Source organism: Felis catus, chromosome A1, assembly GCF_018350175.1.
Source record: "Felis catus isolate Fca126 chromosome A1, F.catus_Fca126_mat1.0, whole genome shotgun sequence".
NCBI lineage: Eukaryota > Metazoa > Chordata > Mammalia > Carnivora > Felidae > Felis > Felis catus.
In genome coordinates this window covers 72,245,424-72,268,584 of record NC_058368.1, presented here as the reverse complement: position 1 = coordinate 72,268,584, position 23,161 = coordinate 72,245,424, and the positions used below count along the sequence as shown (strand labels likewise).

Below are 23,161 nucleotides of genomic sequence, written 5' to 3'. Positions count from 1 at the left end.
GCTGGTGGAATTTCTTCACTTACCTTTTTTTGTTTTGAAGCAGAAGCCTTGACTGAATAGTGAAAAGTACACCTGATTAGATTGTAAAAACTCAAGTCCTTGACTCTACAGTGGGTCAGTGAGACTTGTTCAATTTTGGTCAAATAAGCAAAGTCAACAGTGGCTGAGATGAGCATATTCCCTATAAAATAAAACGATCAGATTTGCAAAAGTTTGGCTGCATGATTCAAATTCCACTTACTCTATGTGACATTATTCTGAAGTCTTGCTGAAAGTCATCAAACACACTGCCTTAGGAATCTTTGCTAATGATAAAATGAATGTAGGTTGGTTGATGTGAGGAAGTAGCCAATGAGTATGTTTTGATTGACAGTTAAGGCAATGCATCCCTACATTTTGTCAAACTACATACAGTCAGATTTATATCTCACTGAGATGGTCATCATTACTCTCATCACTTGTGAGTTCAAAGTACTGTTTTCAAAAAATTTTTTTAATGTTTTTATTTATTTTTGAGAGAGAGGAAGACAGAGTGCCAGCAGGGGAGGGACAGAGAGGGAGACACAGAATCGGAAGCAAGCTCCAGGCTCTGAGCTGTCAGCCCAGAGCCCAATGCAGGGCTCGAACTCAAAACCTGTGAGATCGTGACCTGAGCTGAAGTCGGACGCTTAACCGACTGAGCCACCCAGGCACCTCCTGAGCCACCCAGACTCCCCAATGAGTTCAAAGTACATTTGATGGCTTGCCAAAATACATCCTACTCCAGTACTAAAAATTTGTCATATTTATTTGCCTAGATTAACAAGGTTCAGACTGGTAGTAGTCCTTTCAAGTAAGTGAGTTTCTGTGGGTGTGACTGACTTTAGAAATGTTGCAGTGTGTGTGTGTGTGTGTGTGTGTGTGTGTGTGTGTGTGTGTATTATTCTTCAGACTTTGCCGATATCTTAACATCTTTCAGCGAGAAATAACACTCGTTTGGCAAGTTTTTAGAGCACTGAAATGAGATAAATTAAAGTACAATTCTTATTCTTGAGAAATAATGGATCGCTTCATATTGTTGAATCATACCATTTAGCCATGAAACCAAAACCCTATATTTAAAAAAGTAACAATCTCATGTTTAAAGTACCTCCTTTGAACATTTCAAAGAATCTTAAGCAAGTCTTTATGTGACATTAAATTGTTAATTTTACCTTTTATTTAAGAGCTGTGGTTAGAATTCATTCTTGGGCTAAGAGTATGTGTAGAGTATGGATTCCTGTGGTTCAGCATGCCAGTAACTGAGGGCAAGGTTAATAGAGTGGTTTTTGTGGGGGAAAATAGAGCTGTTTTATGGAAAGCCTTTTTGAACTTTGCCTTGTTTTATTTTCCTGAACTATCAAATCTGCTTCACATATTTGTATGAGATCATAAAATGTCTGTAGGTAAAGTTTCAGATACCATATTTTTCTAGACGGACATTCTTCCGGACACCAGCCTTTCTGAGAACAGTGGTCATGGAACAAGCTACTTTGAATTTTAGGCTGTGTAATAGTTGGGGTAAAGTAAACTTACGAGAGAAAGAAGCCAAAATTGCAATAGTGCAATTAAAATACAAGTTTATTTCTTTCTGAAGTCATAGTCTTGGGTGGCTGATGGGTGAGCCCTGGCCCACGAGGTCATCCCAAAAGACAGCACGTGGGGCAGCCTTGCCATCCTCAACACACACGTTCCACGTTTTCCCGTGGCTTCTCTATTTCTAGCTGGCGGGAGAGAAGGGAAAAATGAATCCAGTGAAAGCCTTTGTGGATGGCTTAGAAGTTGCCCACATCAGGGAGAACTTTGTCACAGGGCCACACCTCCTTGCAGGAAATTCCAGGAAATATATTCTCCAGCTGAGCAGCCTGGGGGGAAAATGAGTCTGGAGGAATGACGACAGGATCTGCCACAGGCTTAACTATGCAAGGGACAAAATGCCCAGTCGATTATAAATATCTTCTAAAATTACCCATTTAGTGGAAGTAAAAAACAGATCTATTTTTTATGTAAATCGTTTCTCTGTTTTCTGCTCTACTTCTCAAAGGATTATATTTGCATCACAGAACAAAGTTACAGAATTTCAGGTCGTCCAGCTAAATGACCAGCAGGTACACCCCAAAACTACATGAGTCGCTTTTAAATTTTGTGTGTGTCCTGATTTATCGAATAGATTCTCCCCATAAGTGAAAGTAATTACAACTTTGTTGTATTTTGGGTGTTTAAGCTGGAGTTAGAAACTATCTCCATTTACTCTTGCCAGACAATAATGTGAGGAACTTAGTGGGGGTGGAGAAATGGCAGATGAACGTTCTTTCCTCACCCCGAACAAACACAGAGAACCACTCCTAATCCAAAGACACAGGGAGGAATTTTCACCTCCCTCCCTGCCCTTTCCTTGGGCTAGTCTGTTTGATTTTAAAAGCAGAATTTTGCTTTCGCAAAGTATACCAGACAGGAATGTGTTCAAATTCCTCAAAACCAAGCCAAGAGAACTTTCAGAAAGTTCAGACATGCGTGGCAGAGTGGAAAGAACACAGTTGGAGGAAAGCATGGGAATACAGCTTCAGGCAGTCACTTCTGGGGGACCTTGGGCAAGTTTCTTAGCCTCACTGAGTTGCAGTCTCCCCATTTATAAAATGCGAACAGTAAGAATGACCATGGTAGTGTATGAATAGAGCCTTGCATACAAAGAGCCTTGCATATAACAGGACGGTTCTTTCCATCTGTGTAAGTCTGTGAAATTCCCGGAGGCTCAGGGTTATTGTCCCTCTGGCTTTGTGGCCAGGCGTCATCCATGATTTCCCTGGGCAGGAGCTGTCCCACACAGTCCACCCTACCATCGTTCTGCTGGGAACCTAACCTTCCTGACCCAATGGGTTTTTCCCCATGAGACGAAGAGGAGCTGGGCAACCAGAGATCTCTGTGATGGCACAAGAAAATGGAGCTGAGACCCTGTTCTGACTGAGAAGTTCGTGGCAGTGATGGCCCAGAAGAAGCTACTCACTTCTTCTTATTGACACTGATATTTATGCAAGTTCTGTTCATGGTCTGCATACTTAACTCTTCCAGCAACTGGAGATATCTCTTCAAAAGCCCACCTTTTACCTCAAAAATATCAGGGGGCAGCCTAGGTTCTTTTTTTTTCCTAACATTTATTTATTTATTTTGAGAGAGACAGAGACAGAATAAGTCAGGTAGGGGCAGAGAGAGGGGGAGAGAGAGAATCTCAAGCAGGCAGGTGCAGCCTGGGTTCTTAAAGGTCAAAAAAATGGATGTGATGGCAGCATTTGTGTAGATCAAGTCAGGCACCACGTGGTTAAAAGGACATTCAAAAGATCACATGTACAAATCCCACCTCTGTCACGTCCTTGCCACACAACTTTGGACAGAAAACTTAATTCTTCTCTGTCCCCAGTTTCTTCATCTATAAAATGGGATTAATAGTACTAGAAAAGGCTGTGAGGAATAAATGAGCTGAAGCTTGGTCTCTGCCAACTCATCACAGGGCCCAGCCACATCAGTGAATAGAGACATATTACAGTGTTCAGAATCCAAGGTGGAGGATGCAGATCTGTGAACACCAGCACTACTGGACTCAAGGATTTACCAACGTGGAGAGAAGGACAATGGATTCATGCACCTCAGGGAGGACTCTTATTGGGGAAGGTCAAATGAGACAATAGAATGAAGATCTTGCAGGGGAGAAGTAAAGCTACTAAGCTAGACTGATGTTTGAGGGATTGGGGGGTGGGGAGTTGGGAATCGAAGCAACTATGGTAAAATGAGGGCCATGGAGCATCCTTCAACAGGCAGAGCAAGTCTGCTATCCCAGCCTTGGGAGCCCTGGCGGCTGGTGTGGGTCACCAGTTGGCCCAAGGCAGCGTCTCCTCATAGAAATTAATGCCGATAGTCCACACCTGGATCCCCTCCAAGATGGCTGATGAGCAGCCTGGCCAGCTCTCAAAGTCTGCTGACTTTTGTAATTGCTACTCTTCTCACCGTCCAACACACCCTGCCCTCCTGTGCCCATTTTCTCTTTGTTTCCACCAGCCCCTCTTCCTGACCTAACCCACTCTCTGCTCTGTTACCTTCATGTTTACCTTATGTGCCAGGCACGCACTCTAGTAACATGATGGTGAGCAAGACAAAGTCATTACTCTTGTGGTTCTTGCAGTCCACAGGGGGAGGGAAAGTAAATGTTAAACCTTAAAACTTGGAGAAACTTTTAAAAAGACTATACTCTACCCATAGAATAAGATAAATAGTGGTGTGTCCTACATCACAGAGAATTGATTAGTGCATACCTGAAAAGCAGAGCTTTGGGGAAGAAAAAAGCAAGAGATTGTTGGGTGTGAATTTTTCATGCAAATACGATTTAACCTTGAAGTCAATCTTTTGACTGCTGCCTTTTTTTAAAGTAAGAGATATTCAAGAATTCTAGGTCAAAATACAGGGGTTAAAAGGCTAGAAAAATTAAATGGGCCAAATGAAAGAGCCTTTTCACTAAAGTAGCTATGTCATTGATAGAAGTCCTTGTACTTCTTTAAGCTTTAGTAATTTGTGCTAGAAATTTGATATTAGTCCATGAAGACAATAGTAAATTTATTCAAGTTTAAAAGAAGTATAAAATACAGCTCACATAGGTAGATGCTTATTCCCAATTCATAAATAAACACCACTGATGGAAAGAGTCATGGTATGAGTCAGATAAAAGAGTTAGATAAAACATCCAGGATTGTTGAATAAATTCTTGATGGATGTTCATTAAACCCCTCCATCAATTGTATAATGTGGGTTGCATCAACAAACAATAATAATAATAAATGACTGATGGAAGAGTGTGATTATATACCTGCTGCGTAATGAGTTGAAAGACTATTAAAGCTTTAAATAATCACTCCATATTCCAGACATATTTCTCTGGGTATTGGATACTAGGTGGTATTTCCAGGGATGATTTTTCTGCAGTTCTGCTTACCAGGGATGAAAAGTTAGGATCACTTCATCAGCCACAGTGCAAATGTCTGATTGCTCTTTTAATGTCCTGAGCCCAGATACTTGCTAGAAAGGAATGATTGCTGGCCATAGGAACTCTGTCTTGCCAGTGTGCCTCATGAGAGCATAGAAAGACTTCATTCCAAGCATAAGCAGGCCGGATCACAGCTGCCCAAAGCTTTTTGGCTTTGGTTAAGTTTGTTGTGCTGTTATATAATGGATACTTGAACCATATCCCACAAATGAGTGTTTTTTCCTTCCTCCTTCTCCACAGTCTTATTATTACTATGTTGTCTGTGTTTAATGTTGCCTTAGAGTTTGTTGTTCAAATCAAGCAGAAAAACAGGCAGATATTAAGGTGTAAGAGAAACAGCTATTAGTGGGGGAAATGACAGATGGCCCAGTAAGATTCCGACACAGTGACTTGGGGCCAGCCAGGATAGGCTTCACTATCACAACCTAGTCTTACTTTGTACTAATGATGGCCTTTCATTCCTATGCCGTACTAGAACATGGGCCAAATTGTGACCAAGCAGACTAACTTACATAGGAGCAGGGAATCATGCCTCTGCACACATTAATTTAAGAATTCTTATTTTAACCTTTATTTATTTTTAAGGGAGAGAGACAGAGTACAAGTTGGGGAGGTACAGAGAGAGAGAGAAAGAGAGAGAGAGAGAATCCAAAGTAGGCTCCAAGCTCTAAGCTGTCAGCATAAAGCCCGATACGGGGCTCAAACTCATGAACCGTGAGTTCATGACCTGAGTTGAAGTCAGACACTTAACTGACTGAGCCATCCAGGTGCCCCTAGAATTCTTATTTTTAATCAAACGTGCTCATTTACCCATGTTATTTCTGGCCCATATCTTAAATCAAAAAGAAGTTAGTTAACAGCTTCTGATTTCTGCTCCAACATGTAAAGAACTTGGAATTTGTCAATCTTGTTTTCTGAAGAAAACAAACTAAACAAACTAAAAATCAACAATTCTGAAAAAAGTCAACAATGCTTCTCAGGTCCAACGGAGAATTGGGGTCACAGAGCAAAGCACTGCCTTGAAAATTGTTGGGATGACAAATACAGAAAATCTTATCTCCCCAGGAGCAGAAGCCACTAGAGCCAGAGGCACTTACACTGTAATTGGGTAATTGCTGAAGGCTGGGCATGGACGAGCTTGAGTTAAAAATCCCTCCAGTCTTAGGGGTGGGGGCACACTTTCATGACTTTTACCATCAGAAGCCCTGCCAAGTTCTTATGGTGAAGATCAGAGAAAAATTCCCGCATGCTTCCCACAGGGGAGAGGCAGTAATCCTTCTGAAGTAAACCCAGAGCCTTCTGTTCTCTATAATAAAGCCATGCCCTTGAGGATATCGACTTTCCCAGAGCCTCGTCTGAACTAAGGAGAGTGCAGGTAGATGAGTGGAGCCCCCCTCTGGCCTTCCTGTATCACATAAGCTGAGAAAAATAGGTGAAGAAACTTTCTGAAGGCCACAGCCTATGACTTGGTCTAAGAAAACTGAGATTTGGGGCTCTAGGTGGCACAGTCGGTTAAGCATCCAACTCTTGGTTTCAGCTTAGGTCATGATCTCATGGTTTGTGAGTTCTAGCCCCATATCAGGCTCTGCACTGGCAGTATGGAGCCTGCTTGGGATTCTGTCTCCCTCTCTCTATCTCTCTATCGCTTGTTCTCTATCTCTCTCAAAATAAAAATAAACTTAAAAAAAAGAACACTGAGATTTAATTATACAGTTATAGAATATTTTTCTTCCCCAATACCTTATCATCACATTAATGACAGCAAAATAATAACTGGCTTCCAACTCAGCTGCAAGACACATATTCTATTTAGGAGGAATTTCTAGGGAAACCTAAAAACAGCAAGAAAGACAGAAACCAGGACACTAGAGGAAATTGAAGCCTCTAACACCTACAGATGCAGCATACATTAAACATGGCCTAGCCCTCAGCCAGATTAACGTAAAATTTCACACAAAAGGCCTATCGCTCTAAGTTACTGTTACCTAATACATCATGTCCAGCTTTCAAAAAAAATTACAAGGCTTGATAAAAGTGCAATAAAAATGCAATCTGAAGAGACAAGAGCAAGCAAGACAAATCAGAACCAGACTCAGGTATGACAGGGACTTAGTAGCTTCTAAATAATTTGGAATTTAAAATACTTTAATTAATTTGCTGAGTGCTGTGATAGAGAAAGTGGACAGCATGCAAGAACAAATGGGAAATATAAGCAGAGAGATGGAGATCCTAAGAAAGATTCAAAAAGAAATGCTAAAGATAAAAAACACTGTAGCAGAAATGAAGAATGCCTTTCATAGGCTCATTGGTAGACTAGACACAACTGAGTCAAGAAACAATGAGATAAAAGATGTCAACAGTAACCTCACAAAGTGAAATGGGAAGAGAAAAAAGAATGAAAATCATGAAACAGAATGACAGAGAACTGTGGGACAATTACAAAAGGTCTCACATACATGTAAGGGGAATACCAGAAGGAGAAGAAAGAGAAAAAGGGCCTGAAGAAATATTTGAAGTAATAATGGCTGAGAATTTTCTAAAATTAATGTTGGACACAAAATCACAGATCAAGGAAGCTCAGATAACACAAGCAGAGTAAGCACAAAAATATCTACACCTGGGTATATCATATTCAAACTGTGAATAACCAATAGAAAAGATAAAATATTGAAAGAAGCCAAAGGGAAAATAAACACCTTACCTGTAGAAGAATAAGAATAAGAATTATATTGGACCTCTTTTCAGAAGCTATGCAAGTGAGAGGGGAGTAAAGTGAAATATTTAAAGTGTTGAAAGAAAAAAAAAAACAACCTAGAATTTTATATCCAGAGGTATTATCCAGATAAAAAACTTCCTCAGTGAAACAAAATCAGAGAATTTTCTGTCAGTAGAACTGCTTTGCAAGAAATGATAAAAGTTCTTTAGAGAAGGAAAATGGTACAGATCAAATACTCAGATCTACATAAAGAAGAATATTGGAAAAGGAGTAAATGGAAGTAAATAAAATATTTTATTTTTTTATTCTTAACTGACCCAATAGATACTTGTTTGTTGAAAATAATAATAGTGACAATTTATTAGATGGATATGGATTATAGGTAAGTGAGGTGAATAACCACAATGGAGAGGAGAAAGGAAGAGGGAACCTACACTATCTGTGAAGTAGGACAGTGTTATTTGAAAGTGGACTTAGATTAGTTGTAAATGTATATTGTAAACTATAAGGCAACCACTAATATTTTTAAAGAAATGTAATTAATCTACTAAGAGAGGAGTAAAAATGGACTCACATAGAATGCCTAATTAAAACCAGAGAAGGCAAAAAGAGAGAAGACAAGAAATAAAAAGGTTCCATTGAAAGAAAACAGTTATAAATATGTTATATATTAATCGATGTATATCAATAATTACTTTAAATGTTAATGGTATAAATATACCAATTAACAGACAGAAACTAAGATAGTCAAGAAAAAATACTCAACCATATGCTATCTACAAGAAACCCACATTGACTGTAAAGACCCAGATGAATTAAAAGTAAAGAGGTGGGGAAAGATATACCATGATAACACTAGGGAAAAAAAAAGAGAGAAGTAGCCATATCAATTTAAGACAAAGCTGACTGTCAGGGAGAAAGAGGGGCATTACATAATTATATAGGGGTCGATTTCCAAGGAAACGATCCTTAACGTGTATGTACCTATCAACAGAGCATTAAAGATATTAGTTCTTCCCAACTTGAGGGATAGATTAAACACAATCCCAGTCAAACTTCTAGCATGTTGTAGTGTGGATATCAACAAACTGTTTCTGAAGTTTATATGGAAAGGCAAAAGACCCAGAATAGAATAGTCAACACAGCACTGAAGAAGGACACAGTCAGAGGACTGACACTACTCAAATTCAAGATTTATACGTAATTGATAAAAATTGGAAGCAACCAAGATGCCCCTCCATGGGGCACAGCTTGAGATAAACTGTGGTCCATCCATACAATGGAATATTATTCAGCAATAAAAATAAGTGAGTTATCACACCACCAAGAGACACAGAGGAGTAGTAAATGCATATTTTTAAATGAAAGAAGCCACTCTGAAAGGCTGTATGAGTCCAACTATATTGCATTTTGGAAAAGACAAAACTGTAGAGATAGTAAAGAGATCAGTGGTTGCCAGGAGCTCAGAGGAGAGGAGTGAGGGTCAAATAGGTAGAGCTTAATGGATTTTTAAATTGGTGAGGCTAACCTGTATGATTCTGTAATGGTGGGTAGATAATATTGTGTAGTTTTCAAGATCCATCTAACTTTAAAACACAAAGAATGGACTTGAGTTAATAATAATATACTAACATTAATTCGTCAGTTGTAACAAATGTACCCCACTAATGCAAGATGTTAATAATAGGGGATAGTGTGCAGAGAGGGGGGGGGGGGGGCAAATGGGAATTCTCTATGTTATCTGCTCAATTTTTAAGTAAATCTAAAACTGCTATAAGTAAGTGAAGTCTATTATATTTTTAAGTTAATTTATTACTATTTCTTCACATCCTTATCTCACTTAGTAGAGTTGTGGTTTACATTGGAAATGCTGGCCACGTAGGAATAACAGTATCTTGCTTCCTTAGTAACACAGCATTTAATGCATGAACATTTTTCTCATCTTTGTATAATCTTAATAAATCTATCATTGAATCTATGACACATCCAAATAATAAACCTAACCCAGTTGGAAAACTTCATTTTTAACCATAAATATGTTTTTGGCCTTAAAAGTTTATGGAAAAAGTAGACAGCAAATATACGAAAAATTTTGTGAACATTTTTGTACACGTTTATCAATGTGAAGATATATGGCAAAAAATTCTCCATGTATAGTTTTAAACTTTTCATAATTCGTTAATATTTCCTATTAAAGTTGTAACTATTCAGCTGTAGTATTAGTATGGATGATGTTAAAACATCTTGGTTTTTTTCATTTTATTTTAATTCCAGTAGAGTTAGCACATAGTGTTATATGAGTTTCAGGTGTATGATTCAACACTTTTGTACATCCCCCATGCTCATCATGAAAATGCACTCCTTAATCTCCATCACTTATTTTATCTATCCCCCACCCACCTCCCCTTCTTGTAACCATCAGTTTGTTCTCTATAATTAACATCTATTTCTTCGCCTCTCTTCCTCTCTGTCTCACTCTCTCTCTCTCTCTCTTAACATTGTACTCTGTAGCTCCATCCATGCTGTTGCAAATGGCAGGATTTTATTCTTTTTTATGGCTGAATATTCCAGTGTGTGTGTGTGTGTGTGTGTGTGTGTGTGTGTGTGTGTGTATTCAATATATATATATACATAATATATATATTGAATATATATATTCAATATATATATTGTGTATATATATATATATGCCACTTCTTTATCCATTTATGAATTGATGGACACTTGGGCTGTTTACATGTCTTGGCTATTGGCTATTGTAAATAATGCTGTTATAAGCACAGGAGTGCATGTATTCCTTTGAATTAGTGTTTTTATATTCTTTGGATAAATATCGAGTAGTGCAATTTCTGGATCATAAGATAGTTCTATTTTTAACTTTTTGAGGAACCTCCCTATTGTTTTCCAGAGTGGATGTACCAGTTTTAATTTCCACTAAGGGTGCACTCTCCAGATCCTCACCAACACCTGTTGTTCCTTGTTGTTGATTTTAGCCATTCTGACAAGTGTGCGGTGATATCTCATTGTGGTTTTGATTGCATTTCCCTGATGATAAGTGATGATGAGCATCTTTTTATATGTGTGTAGGCCATCTGTATGTATTCTTTGGAGAAATGTCTGTTTATGTCTTCTGTCCATTTTTAATTGAATTATTTGTTTTTTGGGTGTTGAGTTTTATAAGTTCTTTATATATTTTGGATACTAACCCTTTATTGACTATGTCAATTGAAGATGTCTTTTCCCATTCCATTGGTTGCCATTTAGTTTTGTTGGTTGTTTCCTTTGCTGTGCAGAACCTTTTTATTTTGATGTAGTCCCTATAGTTTACTGTTGCTTTTGTTTCACTTGCCTCAGGGGAACTATTTAGAAAAAAAGTTGCTACTGCCAATGTCAGAGAAGTTACTGCCTGTGCTCTGTTCTAGGATTTTTATGGGTTTCAGGTCTCACATTTAGGTCTCTGATAAATTTTATTTTTGTGTACAGTGTATGAAAGTGGTCTAGTTTCATTCTTTTGCGTGTTGCTGTCCAGTTTTCCCAGCACCATTCATTAAAGAGACTGCCTTTCTCATACCGGGTATTCTTTCCTGCTTTGTTGAAGATTAATTGACCTATAATTTTGGGTTTATTTCCAGGTTTTCTATTCTGCTCTATTGATCTGTGTGTCTGTTTTTGTGCCAGTATCATACTGTTTTGATTATTACATCTTTGTAATCTAACTTGAAGTCTGGAATTGTGATGCCTCCAGCTTTGCTTTTCTTTTTCAATATTGGTTTGGCTCTTCAGGATCTTTTGTGGTTCCAAATTTTAGGATTATTTGTTCTAGTTCTGTGAAAAATGCTCTTGGTATTTTGATAGGGGTGGCATTGAATGTGCAGATTGCTTTGGGTAGTATAGATATTTTTAACAATATTTTTCTGTCAATCTATGAGCATGGGATGTCTTTCCATTTCTTTCTGCTGTCTTCAGTGTTTTCATCAGTGTTTTATAGTTTTCAGAGCACAGGTCTTTCACCTCTTTTGTTAGGCTTACTCCTAGGGATCTTAGTATTTGTGGTGAAGTTGTAAATGAGATTGTTTCCTTAATTTCTCTTTCTGCTGTTTTCTTACTAGTGTACATAAATGCAACAGATTTCTGTACATCGATTTTATATCCTATGACTTGACTGAATTTGGTTATTAGTTCTAGCAGTTTTTTTTTTGATGGAGTCTTTTGAGTTTTCTATATATAGTATCATGTCATCTGCAGATAGTGAAGTTTTACTTCTTCCTTATCAACTTGGATGCCTTTTATTTCTTTTTGTTGTCTGACTGCTGTGGCTAGGATTTCCAGTACTATATTGAATAAAAGTTGTGAGAGTGAATATCCTTGTCTTGTTCCTGACCTTATGGGAAAAGCTCTCAGTTTTTCCCCATTAAAGATGATGTTAGTTGTGGGTTTTTTACATATGGCCTTTATTATGTTGAGGTATGTTTCCTCTAGACCCACTTTGTGGAGGGTTTTTATCATGAATGGATGTTGTACTTTGTCAAAAGCTTTTTCTGCTTCTATTGAAATGATCAAATGGTACTTATCCTTTTTTTTTATTGCTGTGATGTATCACGTTGATCGATTTGTGAATATTGAATCACCCTTGCATCCCAGGAATAAATCCCACTTGATTTGGTGAATGATTTTTTTTAAAGTATTGCTGAATTCAGTTTGCTAGTATTTTGTTGAGGATTTTTGCATCTATGTTCATCAGAGATAGTGACTTGTAGTTCTCTTTTTTTGGTGGTGTCTTTATATCATTTTGGTGTGAGGGTAATGTCGGCCTCATAGAATAAATTTGGAAGTTTTCCTTTCTTTTCTATTTTTTTTAAACATTTTTTAATCTTTATTTTTGAGAGAGAGAGAGAGAGAGAGCAGGGGAGGGGCAGAGACAGAGGGAGACACAGAATCTGAAGCAGGTTCCAGGTTCTGAGCTGTCAGCACAGAGCCTGACACGGAGCTCGACCTCACGAGCTGGGAGATCATGACCTAAGCCTAATTCAGACACTTAACTGACTGAGACACCCAGATGCCTCCTTTCTTTTCTATTTTTTAGAATGGCTTCAGAAGAAAAAAACAGGATAGTTTCAGAAGAATAGGTATTCTTTAAATGTTTGTAAGAATTCACCAACATCTTCTTATATTTAGTTTTATATTACCATATAACTTTTTAAGTTTTTTTTATTGTAAATCAGGGAAATTTTATATTTATCATAGCACAGATAAAAACTTTATTCTTAGTTAAAGCCATATGTTATTTGTATTTCATATATCATATTTATTGTAAATTACATTTGTTTAATATCACTCAGCTATCTTACTTCCTTTGTAGTAGACCTGATTCAATTTTAACATGCCTTTATGAGCAAAAATGTCAAATTATTTATTTCTAATTTTGGCTGATCTTTTGATCTTATGCTTACTTTATAAATCAGTCAGCCTTCCTATTAAAATTGAAACAAATTTTCGCTGTTGTGGCCATTCTGAGGTAGATGGACCAGGTTTACCTTAGAGTTAATTCTTATTTTTCATTGCCTATGCATGGTGATACAGAGATGTGAACTATATGTGTCCCAGAATATGAAGACAAGAAAGTCTTGGTCCTTTTTCCAAATACTGTACTTGATTCTAATTTTGGATTATTATGAAATTCTAATGTCAAAACTATTAACTCACCAAAACTTACATGAAATTCTGGCCTTTTTGCCTTCATTTCTTTTGACTGTCATTTCCAATAAATTTTCAAAGATTGGTGATGAAGCTACAACACTCTAAAAGAAATCATATTTTTGGCATGTATGTATTGCTTCCTTTTTTGAGAAAATTAAAAGGTTACTAAATGACATTTATTTAGTGCGTTAGTGGTGACCAACACGTATCATCATTATTATATTCTATTTATAGGGAGCTGAGGCCCAGAATGGTTAACTGGCTGACACTGTGTCAGTAGATAAGACGTAGTGGACAATTTGAATGTTACGGAAGATAACTAAAAGCTAATTGTGGCTAAGTGTAGTTTTTTTAAGTTAACTAACAGGAAGTAACTTTAAAGAAGTTCTTTCGATCTGAAGTCAAATCTCCTCAAAGGCAGAAGGTAACCAGTACCTGTCATGACCTCTCCTCTGCTGCTTTCATTCCCAGCCTACATGGAAATGGCCCAGCCCCAGAGGCAGGGAGTGTTTTCATTGGCACATGGACTAAGCGCTCTTGGAACTGTTCTACTTTAATACCCGAACTTTCCTGCCAATGTCAGCATCCGGCCTTGTCAACACTTCTTTTTCCATTTGTGAATACCATAGTATTAAAGCTTTCACCTCTCCTTTTCTAGAAGTGTTTTACATTTAGAACTTGGAAGTGTAGAAATTTTCTACATCTGAAGAAATACATTTCAAGTAAGAATCTTTATTACTTACTTAAAAGGTTTAAGTTAGAAAATGTATAGAAACATATACATGTTTTTTTCTATATGGCCTTTGATCTGATTGCAGTTTAGTGCTCTGAGTGAGGTTTTAAGGTAATAGATAAAGTGATTTCAGCAGTGAGGCAATGTGGTTCCCAAGAAGTGCTTAACTATAAAAACAAAACAAAACTAAGCTAACATTTACCCCCAAATAAGGTTTATAAATACATTTTAAAACATTTAGAATAAAGGAAGTCCTTTTTGTGTTTGCTCCCTGTTCTGGAATAGCAAATAAGAAGTGTTTTGTTTTGCTGTTTTGATGGCCACATGGCAATTCCCAGCCTGAATGTGTGTGTGGATCCTTAGATGAGCATTGGATGAGTTCTGTGCAGATTGTTATAATCATAAGGTCACATCACTCTCTATCAGGTGAAACACTTGAATTAACTATTTTGCATATATATCTTAGTAAAATTAAACATGATCCCAAGGAATATAAAACATTGTTCATAAAGGTTTTATTCTTCAGAAAAGTGACATCATTCCAGGTAATTTAATTCTAGCTGGTTTATTGTGCAATAAACATCTGTAATTCAGGATGGACCTTTCTTGCTAATGCTGGTCTGCTGACTTGATTCACGTGTCATGTATGTGGATACATTCAGCTTTAGTGACAAAGCTTTATTAGGTTGAATCCAGATGTCCACTATAAGAATACATATCTCTGATTGGTGTTTGCTTTTATGATAACCACTGTTGGGTAAAATGTATTACCACCACAGGTCCCACTATCAGGATTTGAGTGTGCAGTTCTTGTGAAGAGGTAAATGGTATGCAGCCGTTTGGTGGGAGAAAGACATGTAGAACGTTGCAGTGAAGCTCACAGCTGAGCCTTGGCTACAATGTTTAAATGTGTCCTTAAAATGTGCAGGAGAATGTTTATCCCTGGGAGTGGGGAAATTGCCAGAGGTGAAACAAACAGAGAGCTCGCCAAAACATAAAGGATTTCAGAGTAGATTCTGTGGTCAAAGGTGACCCCAAGCTACAAGTTGTAGTTGAATTAGAGAAGCCACCGTGCGGTTTGAAATTCGGTCGTGGCTGCTTAGATCCCACTGTTGAGACCTACCCACACATGTCACGTGCTGTTTAGCAGCCTTCTGTTTGACACCCTGCTTCATGGTCCCCACAGCCCAGAGTCGTGAACATAGACTACAGATGTGTCCATTTTCTTCTGTGTCTGTGAATATAACGAATGCCTTCTTCAGACGTAAAATCTGAAAAACGTGTAAAACGTGTGTTTGTGGTTTGTTTTGGAATAATTCAGGAAGGGTCACTATAATCTTTGGTGAGGAAGATTTTGTGCCATTTATTTCATTCAAAATATGTGATTTTTCTTTATAAAACGTAATTAATATACACTTTTAATATCTCATTCTGCAAACTAAAATATCCCCCCCCCAGGTTACATGTGTGTACAGTCATCTTATAAAATTGCAGGAAATCAAAAAAAAAAAATAATAAGATTTTCTTCCAACAGAAAACTCATAAATATTAATGTACTGGTACTATTGAGCTATCCACCGTGTGGCAAATACTTTATATAAACAAATGATGTCTTAGGATCTAGGCTTTTAGCCTTCAGAAATCTGTAGAGATGAATAAAATGTCAAATTCAAATGTAGACTATTGTAAATATAGTCCAGAAATGCATTTTTAGGTCTCTCCTTTGGCCTCAAATTGTTTAACCTCCAAACCGTTCATAATAAGCCAAGGAGAAATTTGAGAAACCTCACAAGTGTTCCATTCTTCCCTGTGTCAAGAGAAGAACTTCAATTCAATTCAAAATACTTAATAAATACAAATCATATGCAAGGCCCAGAGCTAGGCACTGTAGGGCAAAGCTACAGAATCAAAAAGACTGTCAATTAGAAGAGTTGTTCTCAACCAGGGGCGATTCAGCCCACCAAGGGCTACTGGGCAATGTCTGAAAGCATTTCTGGTTTCACAACTTGAGGGTTGGGAGTGCTTTTGGAATCTAGTGGATAGAGGTCAGGATGCTATAGTGCACAGAACAGGCCCCCAAATTATTTAGCCCCAAATGTCACTGGTGCCAAAGTTGAGGAACCCTGGGTGAGAGTGTCAACTAAGCCAGTGAGTGACACTTCAGGAATTAAAACAAACAAAAAAAAAACAAAACAAACAAACAAACAAACAAACAAACAAAAACCCAGTGAATTCTACCTCAGTTCAAACTGACAGGACAACTTACCTTTGAGTGACTTCAGTCAATTCCCCCCTTAAGCTATGCAAAGCCCTTCTTTTCTATTACTTTTGTGGTTTATTAAGAATATCATTCTATGGAGCAATTCTAGAGTTTAAAAAAACAATTTAATTGGAGAGCAAGTTATATGAATGCAAACACGACAAAACAAATGAGCACCAATGAGCACAATCCATCTTGAACGAGTTGTATTTTTAGTAATGGAAACATGCAAAGATCAAGCTCTTTATGTGTGTTTACTTATTGGACCACATTCCAGGACTGTATATTTAGTCATTGCAACTGTAGTTGATCAAATAAGCATCATTTTGGGGTCTAGGATGGTGATTCTATCCTTCCACAGTTAAATATACTTGTTAAGAGCAGATTATTGAGGCACTTTTTGATCACAGACATTCAAATGTAGTGGTAGAGAAGCATGTAACTTTCTTTTCCCTTCCAACTGAAGGGGATGCTCAGACTGGATTATAGTAGAGGAAAACTCAATCAGCTGATGTCCAAAGAGTGAGATCCTATCAAAGGCAGCCAGAGGAACAGAAAGAGCAACTTAGAATAAGTTTGAAGGAAACTGATGTTCTTGAATAACAAAAATACCATCACTGTGCCCTCCAAAAGTGAGAGTCTGAGCCTGGTGGGAAATGAAGCCAGACAATCAGGTCAGTTTCATCAAAAGTACAGCAGGTTGAGAACGTTAAAGGACCAGATAAGAAAATAAGTAACTGTAGCAGGATTGTAGAAGGAGGGATGATTCACTCTGGAAGTGAAGGGACCACTTCCAGACTCCTGTAGCTTTCTATGGTTTGCAAAACCGAGAGCACATTCCAGAGGGACCGAGCCAGAGCCAACATCCAATGGGATGGGTTGTCAGACCTGGAATGGGGCTGCCTCAAGAGGTTCTGTGTTCTCTATCACTGGAGGCATTAAAATTCAGGAACATTTCCCCAAGGATCCTTGAACAGTGAGAGAGAGGATGGAATGGATGGTCCTAAAAGGAACTTTCTGGGTTCTATTGGGAATTTTGAGTATGAAGGTAAAGGTTATTGTCCAGACTAAAGCCTGATGTATTTACTTATTCAACTGTCTCAAGCTTACATCACCAACTCTAACTCCTCCCCTTTTATTTTCACAATGGATTGGGTATCACCATCATTAGAATAGCATCACATATATTTTGGGTTTGAAGAGGAGTCTAATGGTGGGACCCCAGGTTAGTAGCTTATTATTAGTTGTCACCACAGTTTTGTGGCCCTGTTCTTTGAAAGTTGAATGTCTTCATGGTATTTTGTAACCTATGACTAGAGTAAACAATAGGCAATATTCCCAGGAGACAGTCAATTCATTACTTTTTTTTATTTTTTTATTTTTTTTAAATTTTTTTTCAACGTTTATTTATTTTTGGGACAGAGAGAGACAGAGCATGAACGGGCGAGGGGCAGAGAGAGAGGGAGACACAGAATCGGAAACAGGCTCCAGGCTCTGAGCCATCAGCCCAGAGCCTGACGCGGGGCTCGAACTCACGAACCGCAAGATTGTGACCTGGCTGAAGTCGGACGCTTAACCGACTGCGCCACCCAGGCGCCCCCATCATCACTTTTTTTTAATGGAAAAAGAGTCAGCAGAAGACAGCCAAGCAATAAATGTAATATTAAGGATAGTCAAAACAAAGGAAATATAATTTTTTTCAGAACTAGAAAAAAAAATCCACTGCTATGTCTCAATATATATAGTCTATAGCAAGTTCCCAGGAACTTATTTTCCAAATATAGACTAATAGGTCTTCTTATCCACTAAATTCAAACCATCAGTGAAAGAGGTCAGGAAAGGTGCCTGAAATTAGGAGGATTGATGAGCTGAGTGTCATTGTGATTTTGTTTCTTATACAACTTGAATTTATGCTTTGAGAATTTGGAGTCTAAGAAAGTGGTACAATTCCAATAGCTTCACAGAGATATTTTTGGAGCAGGCCACAATGTTCTCCAGTAAGAGAATGCATTCTATCCCCACATGCTATTGTAGAATCATTATTCATTTAACAAAATGTGGTCCTTTCAGGTAGCAACTTTAGTTCTATAGTTAAAATGGACTTAAAGTATTCTGGAATATATCTAGAAAATATTTTGTATATATAAAATACAATATTTTCTAGAAATTTTCCATGGTGGCACAAACAATACAGGAAGACTTTCTTGTTTATATGTAGTGTGGACTTTGAAATTTGCATACATGTATGTGTTTTAAGTGAATTTTGAAAGTCAGCAAAACATAAAGTCAATCATAAAATTATCCCCTTTGCTTCCAAATTGTGCAATAATCACAGTGAGGAAGAATTATTTTTTTTAAAAAAGCAAATATTTGAGAAAAGCCTTTGTGTCTTAATACCATGATAATGGCTTCATTTATCAACAACTGAGTGCTCATCAATGCCAGGTACAGAAGTGAAAGATAGTTTTAACTTAGAGTGCTCACCAAGTTAGTCAGCTAGTCAGTGCTAGTGAGGGAGATAAACTAGGCAGCAGGAGTAAGTGTGATAGGAGACACAGGTGCACGCAGGACTCCTTGGGAGATCTGAGAACCCAGCGTGGCCTGAAGGCAATGGAGGTGAGCTGGGCTGGATAAGAGCTGCACTGGACTCCGCTAAGCACACCAGGGACAAGCACCAGGAGGCACCAGAGAGCAGCATGTGTGAGCTAGGTACCTTTGGCTTCTTCCCCAGCATTGTTCACTTCCCAGAGAAAATAAGATGTTCATAAACTCCATTTTTTGTCCGTTTAAATGTTGAACAATCGGAAAATCTTTCCAATGGATTTTCTTTTCGTACACTTTGCAAAGTCAGCAGCAGAAAAGTGATGAGGAAGGTCCTATCCAAATGCCTTCTCTTCTACAACTGATAGGTGCATCCTCCTAGCCTTTGACCCAGGGGAGTTCACTTCCTCAACAGTCAGCATTGTTCTGGGAAGTGTTTTAGCTACATTTTCACAAATGTCTGATCTCTTTGTATCAACAAATGCTGCTGTTTGAGCCGCATGGTGGGTTTCTACTTCTTTCCCTTTGTGCGTGTGTCAAATTAGAAAAAAATGAAGGAAACTCTTTGAGATAAGAACATACTGTTATTTTTACTTACTTTCAAATAGCATCTTCCCTGTAGATTTAATATTGAAGGACCTGGACAAATAGAAGAAGGATAATTCAGTGTTCCTCTCAAATGTAGTCTTACATTGACAGTCCTCATATTTTACCTGTAAATCTCAATTGGTAAAACTATTAGGCTTTACTAGTTACTCATAATGGATTTCTTGTAGCCACATTTCTGTTGTAGTTCAAATAACTAGAAGAAAATAAGGAACATAAATTACTTGTTTTGTTAAAATTGTCTTTCGTATGCAGTCCACAAAAGCAAATATTTTGGACATTTTTAGTATGTATGAATCATTAATGAAAAGAATCATTTCTGTTTTTCTATTGGCATTTTATTTTTTTGTGCATGCTTTTCTTCCCTGAATCTTACCCTTAAAAATCATCTGCCTGTATGATTTTCTCAGTATGTTACAACCTTAGCCACCATAGTCCCTCAGGAAAAAAAAAATGGACTTCATTCAAATTAAGGTTAGTAGGAGAAAATACGCTCTTTGAAAAGTCCCAGTCTTGAGCAAGAGAAAATATAAGTAAGATAGTAAAGATGAAAAGAGTTTAAAAGACTTGGTAACTGATGGTGTGGCCTCAGTTTCTGGTTCTGTCATTTTCTACCCCAGGCAAATTCATTATCCAGTGACCTTCAGTTTCCTTTTCTGTAAAAGGATGTGATGGATAATACCAGCTCTTATACACACCTACCCATCTACCTGCCTAATTAGACAGAGGTTTTCCTGAGCATTTAAATAGGTAAAAGAACCTTAAAACGAAGTAGGATTTACAAATACTAGTTGTTATGGCAACAACTTTCCAATGCACAAAATATGATTCTATGACGTTATATTTTATATACAGTACTTAGCATAATAGGCATTCTCTCAATGAGTATTTGCTTTCCTTCTTTCTCTCAGCTTTTCTTTCAAGGCTGCATATGTCCCATTTGTCTCCATTTACCACAAGGCTTTCTGTTGTCCTGCATGCTTTGGTCCATTGATGCTCTAATTATTCTTCCCTCATTCACAGGCTCAGAGAGGCAGCTGGCCATCAGCCAACTTTAGTAACCCCCTTCTTAGTTTGGACATCTGATTGTATAAAGAGTCTAGTTTTAAATTTCTGTGCGATTAGAACATAGATGGGTGGATATTGGTTTTATATCCCATAATATTTAATCCATTTGTACCAATGGCATTTATTGGGGTGCGAATGTTCACCAGTTTTGTGAGTAACAATATGCATCATGTGTGTTTTACAAACAACTTTAACTCAGTACAGTACTTTTTACTTATGTGTTTTCTCACAAAATACTATTAAGCAACTATTTTCAATGTTTACAATAATAGTACCTAAAATTTATTACGTATCCACTGTGTGTCAGTGTTTTACAGAAATGAAATTATCTTCACCACACTAGGAGCTATTATTTATGCATTTTACAGATGGGGAAAACAAACCACAGAAAAGATGTCAGCAGGCAAGATACCATCACAGTTGGTATCATCACAGAGCCTCTTTCCAGAATGACTGGATTAATTCAAGTTCCCCTATTATTATTTGTGCACCCTTAGATAAATCACTTACTCTTTCTGTGCCTTAGTTTTCCCATCTATAAAGTGGGGAAATAATAACACATCCCTCATAATGTCATGAAAGGCAAACACTGTCTTTCCCCTGAATGGCATTTTAGGTTCTCTTCACTACAGCAAAAATCTGCCTGCATATTGTTCGCTCCTCTTTCTTCCCATCATCAATAGTATTTTCAATGAGACGATTCTCCCAGAAGTGGAGATACAGAGTGCTATTTGATGATTTATTGCCTTACATTTCGGTGTTCAGTAAACACAATGGAATCCAAAGACAGGCTCCGTCACATTAATTTTTGGAGCCTAAGGTACTTTAGTGTCCCTGTGGGAAAGTGACTTCAGATGAAACCCAGTTCTCAAATTTATTTCATTTTGGCTAAAACCATAACAAGTGCTTTCAGCACACTGAAAGTGTTAAGCCCCAAATGGCAAGCTTGTACTGCACACATTATTTTTTATTATAGCTTACTTGGTTTGAGGGTTCCTTTCCTTTTCCACGCTCTTAGATGCATTTAACAGGGACAGATATAACATAAAGTTATTTTATTGCTAATGAAAGGGCCCTGGCCTGAAGTCAAAAACAACTTTGTCAAAATCCTAAGAATAAGAACAATAAAATAAATTGCATGCTATTTGAGTCCCTTTAGAAGAGCTTTTGTCATTGAGAAAATGAGTGTGGATAAATATCGATTGTTTTTTTCTCAAAAGCGTTTCCCCATTTCCAGAGCCCGTTGTAAGTCGGTGCGCTCTCCTGTGTCCCCACAGGCACCAGCATATTCACCGTCTATGAGGCTGCATCCCAGGAGGGCTGGGTATTCCTCATGTACAGAGCCATTGACAGCTTCCCCCGCTGGCGGTCCTACTTCTACTTCATCACGCTCATATTCTTCCTGGCCTGGCTTGTGAAGGTACCATAGAAACTGGCCCCAGTGGAATCTGTCTGCCCCCCCGCCCCCCACAGCCTCTGATGATGTTTTGTTTGCTTTTCGTTGCCCTACACTTTCTCATCCGGGTCGGGATTTTCTTTCAGAACGTGTTCATTGCTGTCATCATTGAAACATTTGCAGAAATCAGGGTACAGTTTCAGCAGATGTGGGGATCGAGAAGCAGCACCACTTCAACGGCCACCACACAGGTACCCATGGGGGGTGATGTCCTTTCCCCGCTGGAAGGCAGGCACACCCTCAGTGGGCCCTGAGGGAACGTGGGAAAGCCCTGGGATAAGTGCCTTCTGCAGTCAGACCCACCGAGGGAGCTATTCAGCAATGCCCGTGCACAGGCCCAAACCCAGAGCAACCACATCAGCTTTTCTGGGTGATAGGGTGAGGGTACCTATGGTTTCATCAGCTCCGTGGGTGGGTTTGGCACAAAACCCACATTTACTATATACCTTTGATTTCATTCGGTCATTACAAGTCTTCAGAGAACTTGCAGATAAAAGTGGAAATGGTAGAATTTCCTGTTTTTAAAAATATTTATTCATGTGATCAAAAACCAATATGATGGCCTTTATATATGGGATTAGAATTTTTTTTTGGAACAGGAAATATGTTTCATTCAGACCGATCCAATCACAGTACAGTAAATTATGAAGAAGACCTCATAATGCATATCTGATTTTTGAGGAATCACTACATATTCAGAAGGGGAGCCCTATGCTCCCAAGAAATTGGGAGTGCCCTAGAATTTGGTTAAAAGCTTCAGGGAAGTTATTAACTAGGAGGGTAGTCCAGATCCTATGTCTTTGTTTTTAATTTTGGCTTTGTTTTGTGTGTGGATTTGGAGGGGGGGGGGTGGTTCTTTTTTGTGTGTTTAGAAGGAGGAAGGGATGGGATGCCTGGGTGGCTCAGTCGGTTCAGCATCCAACTCTTGATTTCAGCTCACATCATGAGCTCACATTTGTGAGACCGAGCTCTGCATCAGGCTCTGTGCTGACAGTGCGGGGCCTGCTTGGGATTCTCTCTCTCCCTCTTTCTCTGCC

General features: G+C 38.2%; 1 protein-coding gene across 8 annotated transcripts in view; it reads left to right on the top strand.

Annotated features, from left to right (window-relative positions):
- The window catches only part of NALCN (sodium leak channel, non-selective), a 325,095-nt gene that overhangs the window by 90,336 nt on the left and 211,598 nt on the right, over positions 1-23,161 (top strand). For all 8 annotated transcript variants that reach the window (XM_045055586.1, XM_045055583.1, XM_045055579.1 and 5 more), the window contains 2 exons: positions 21,946-22,088; positions 22,211-22,315. In XM_045055586.1, coding sequence (XP_044911521.1) covers positions 21,946-22,088; positions 22,211-22,315 — 248 coding nt within the window. The remainder of the gene's footprint in view (positions 1-21,945; positions 22,089-22,210; positions 22,316-23,161) is intronic.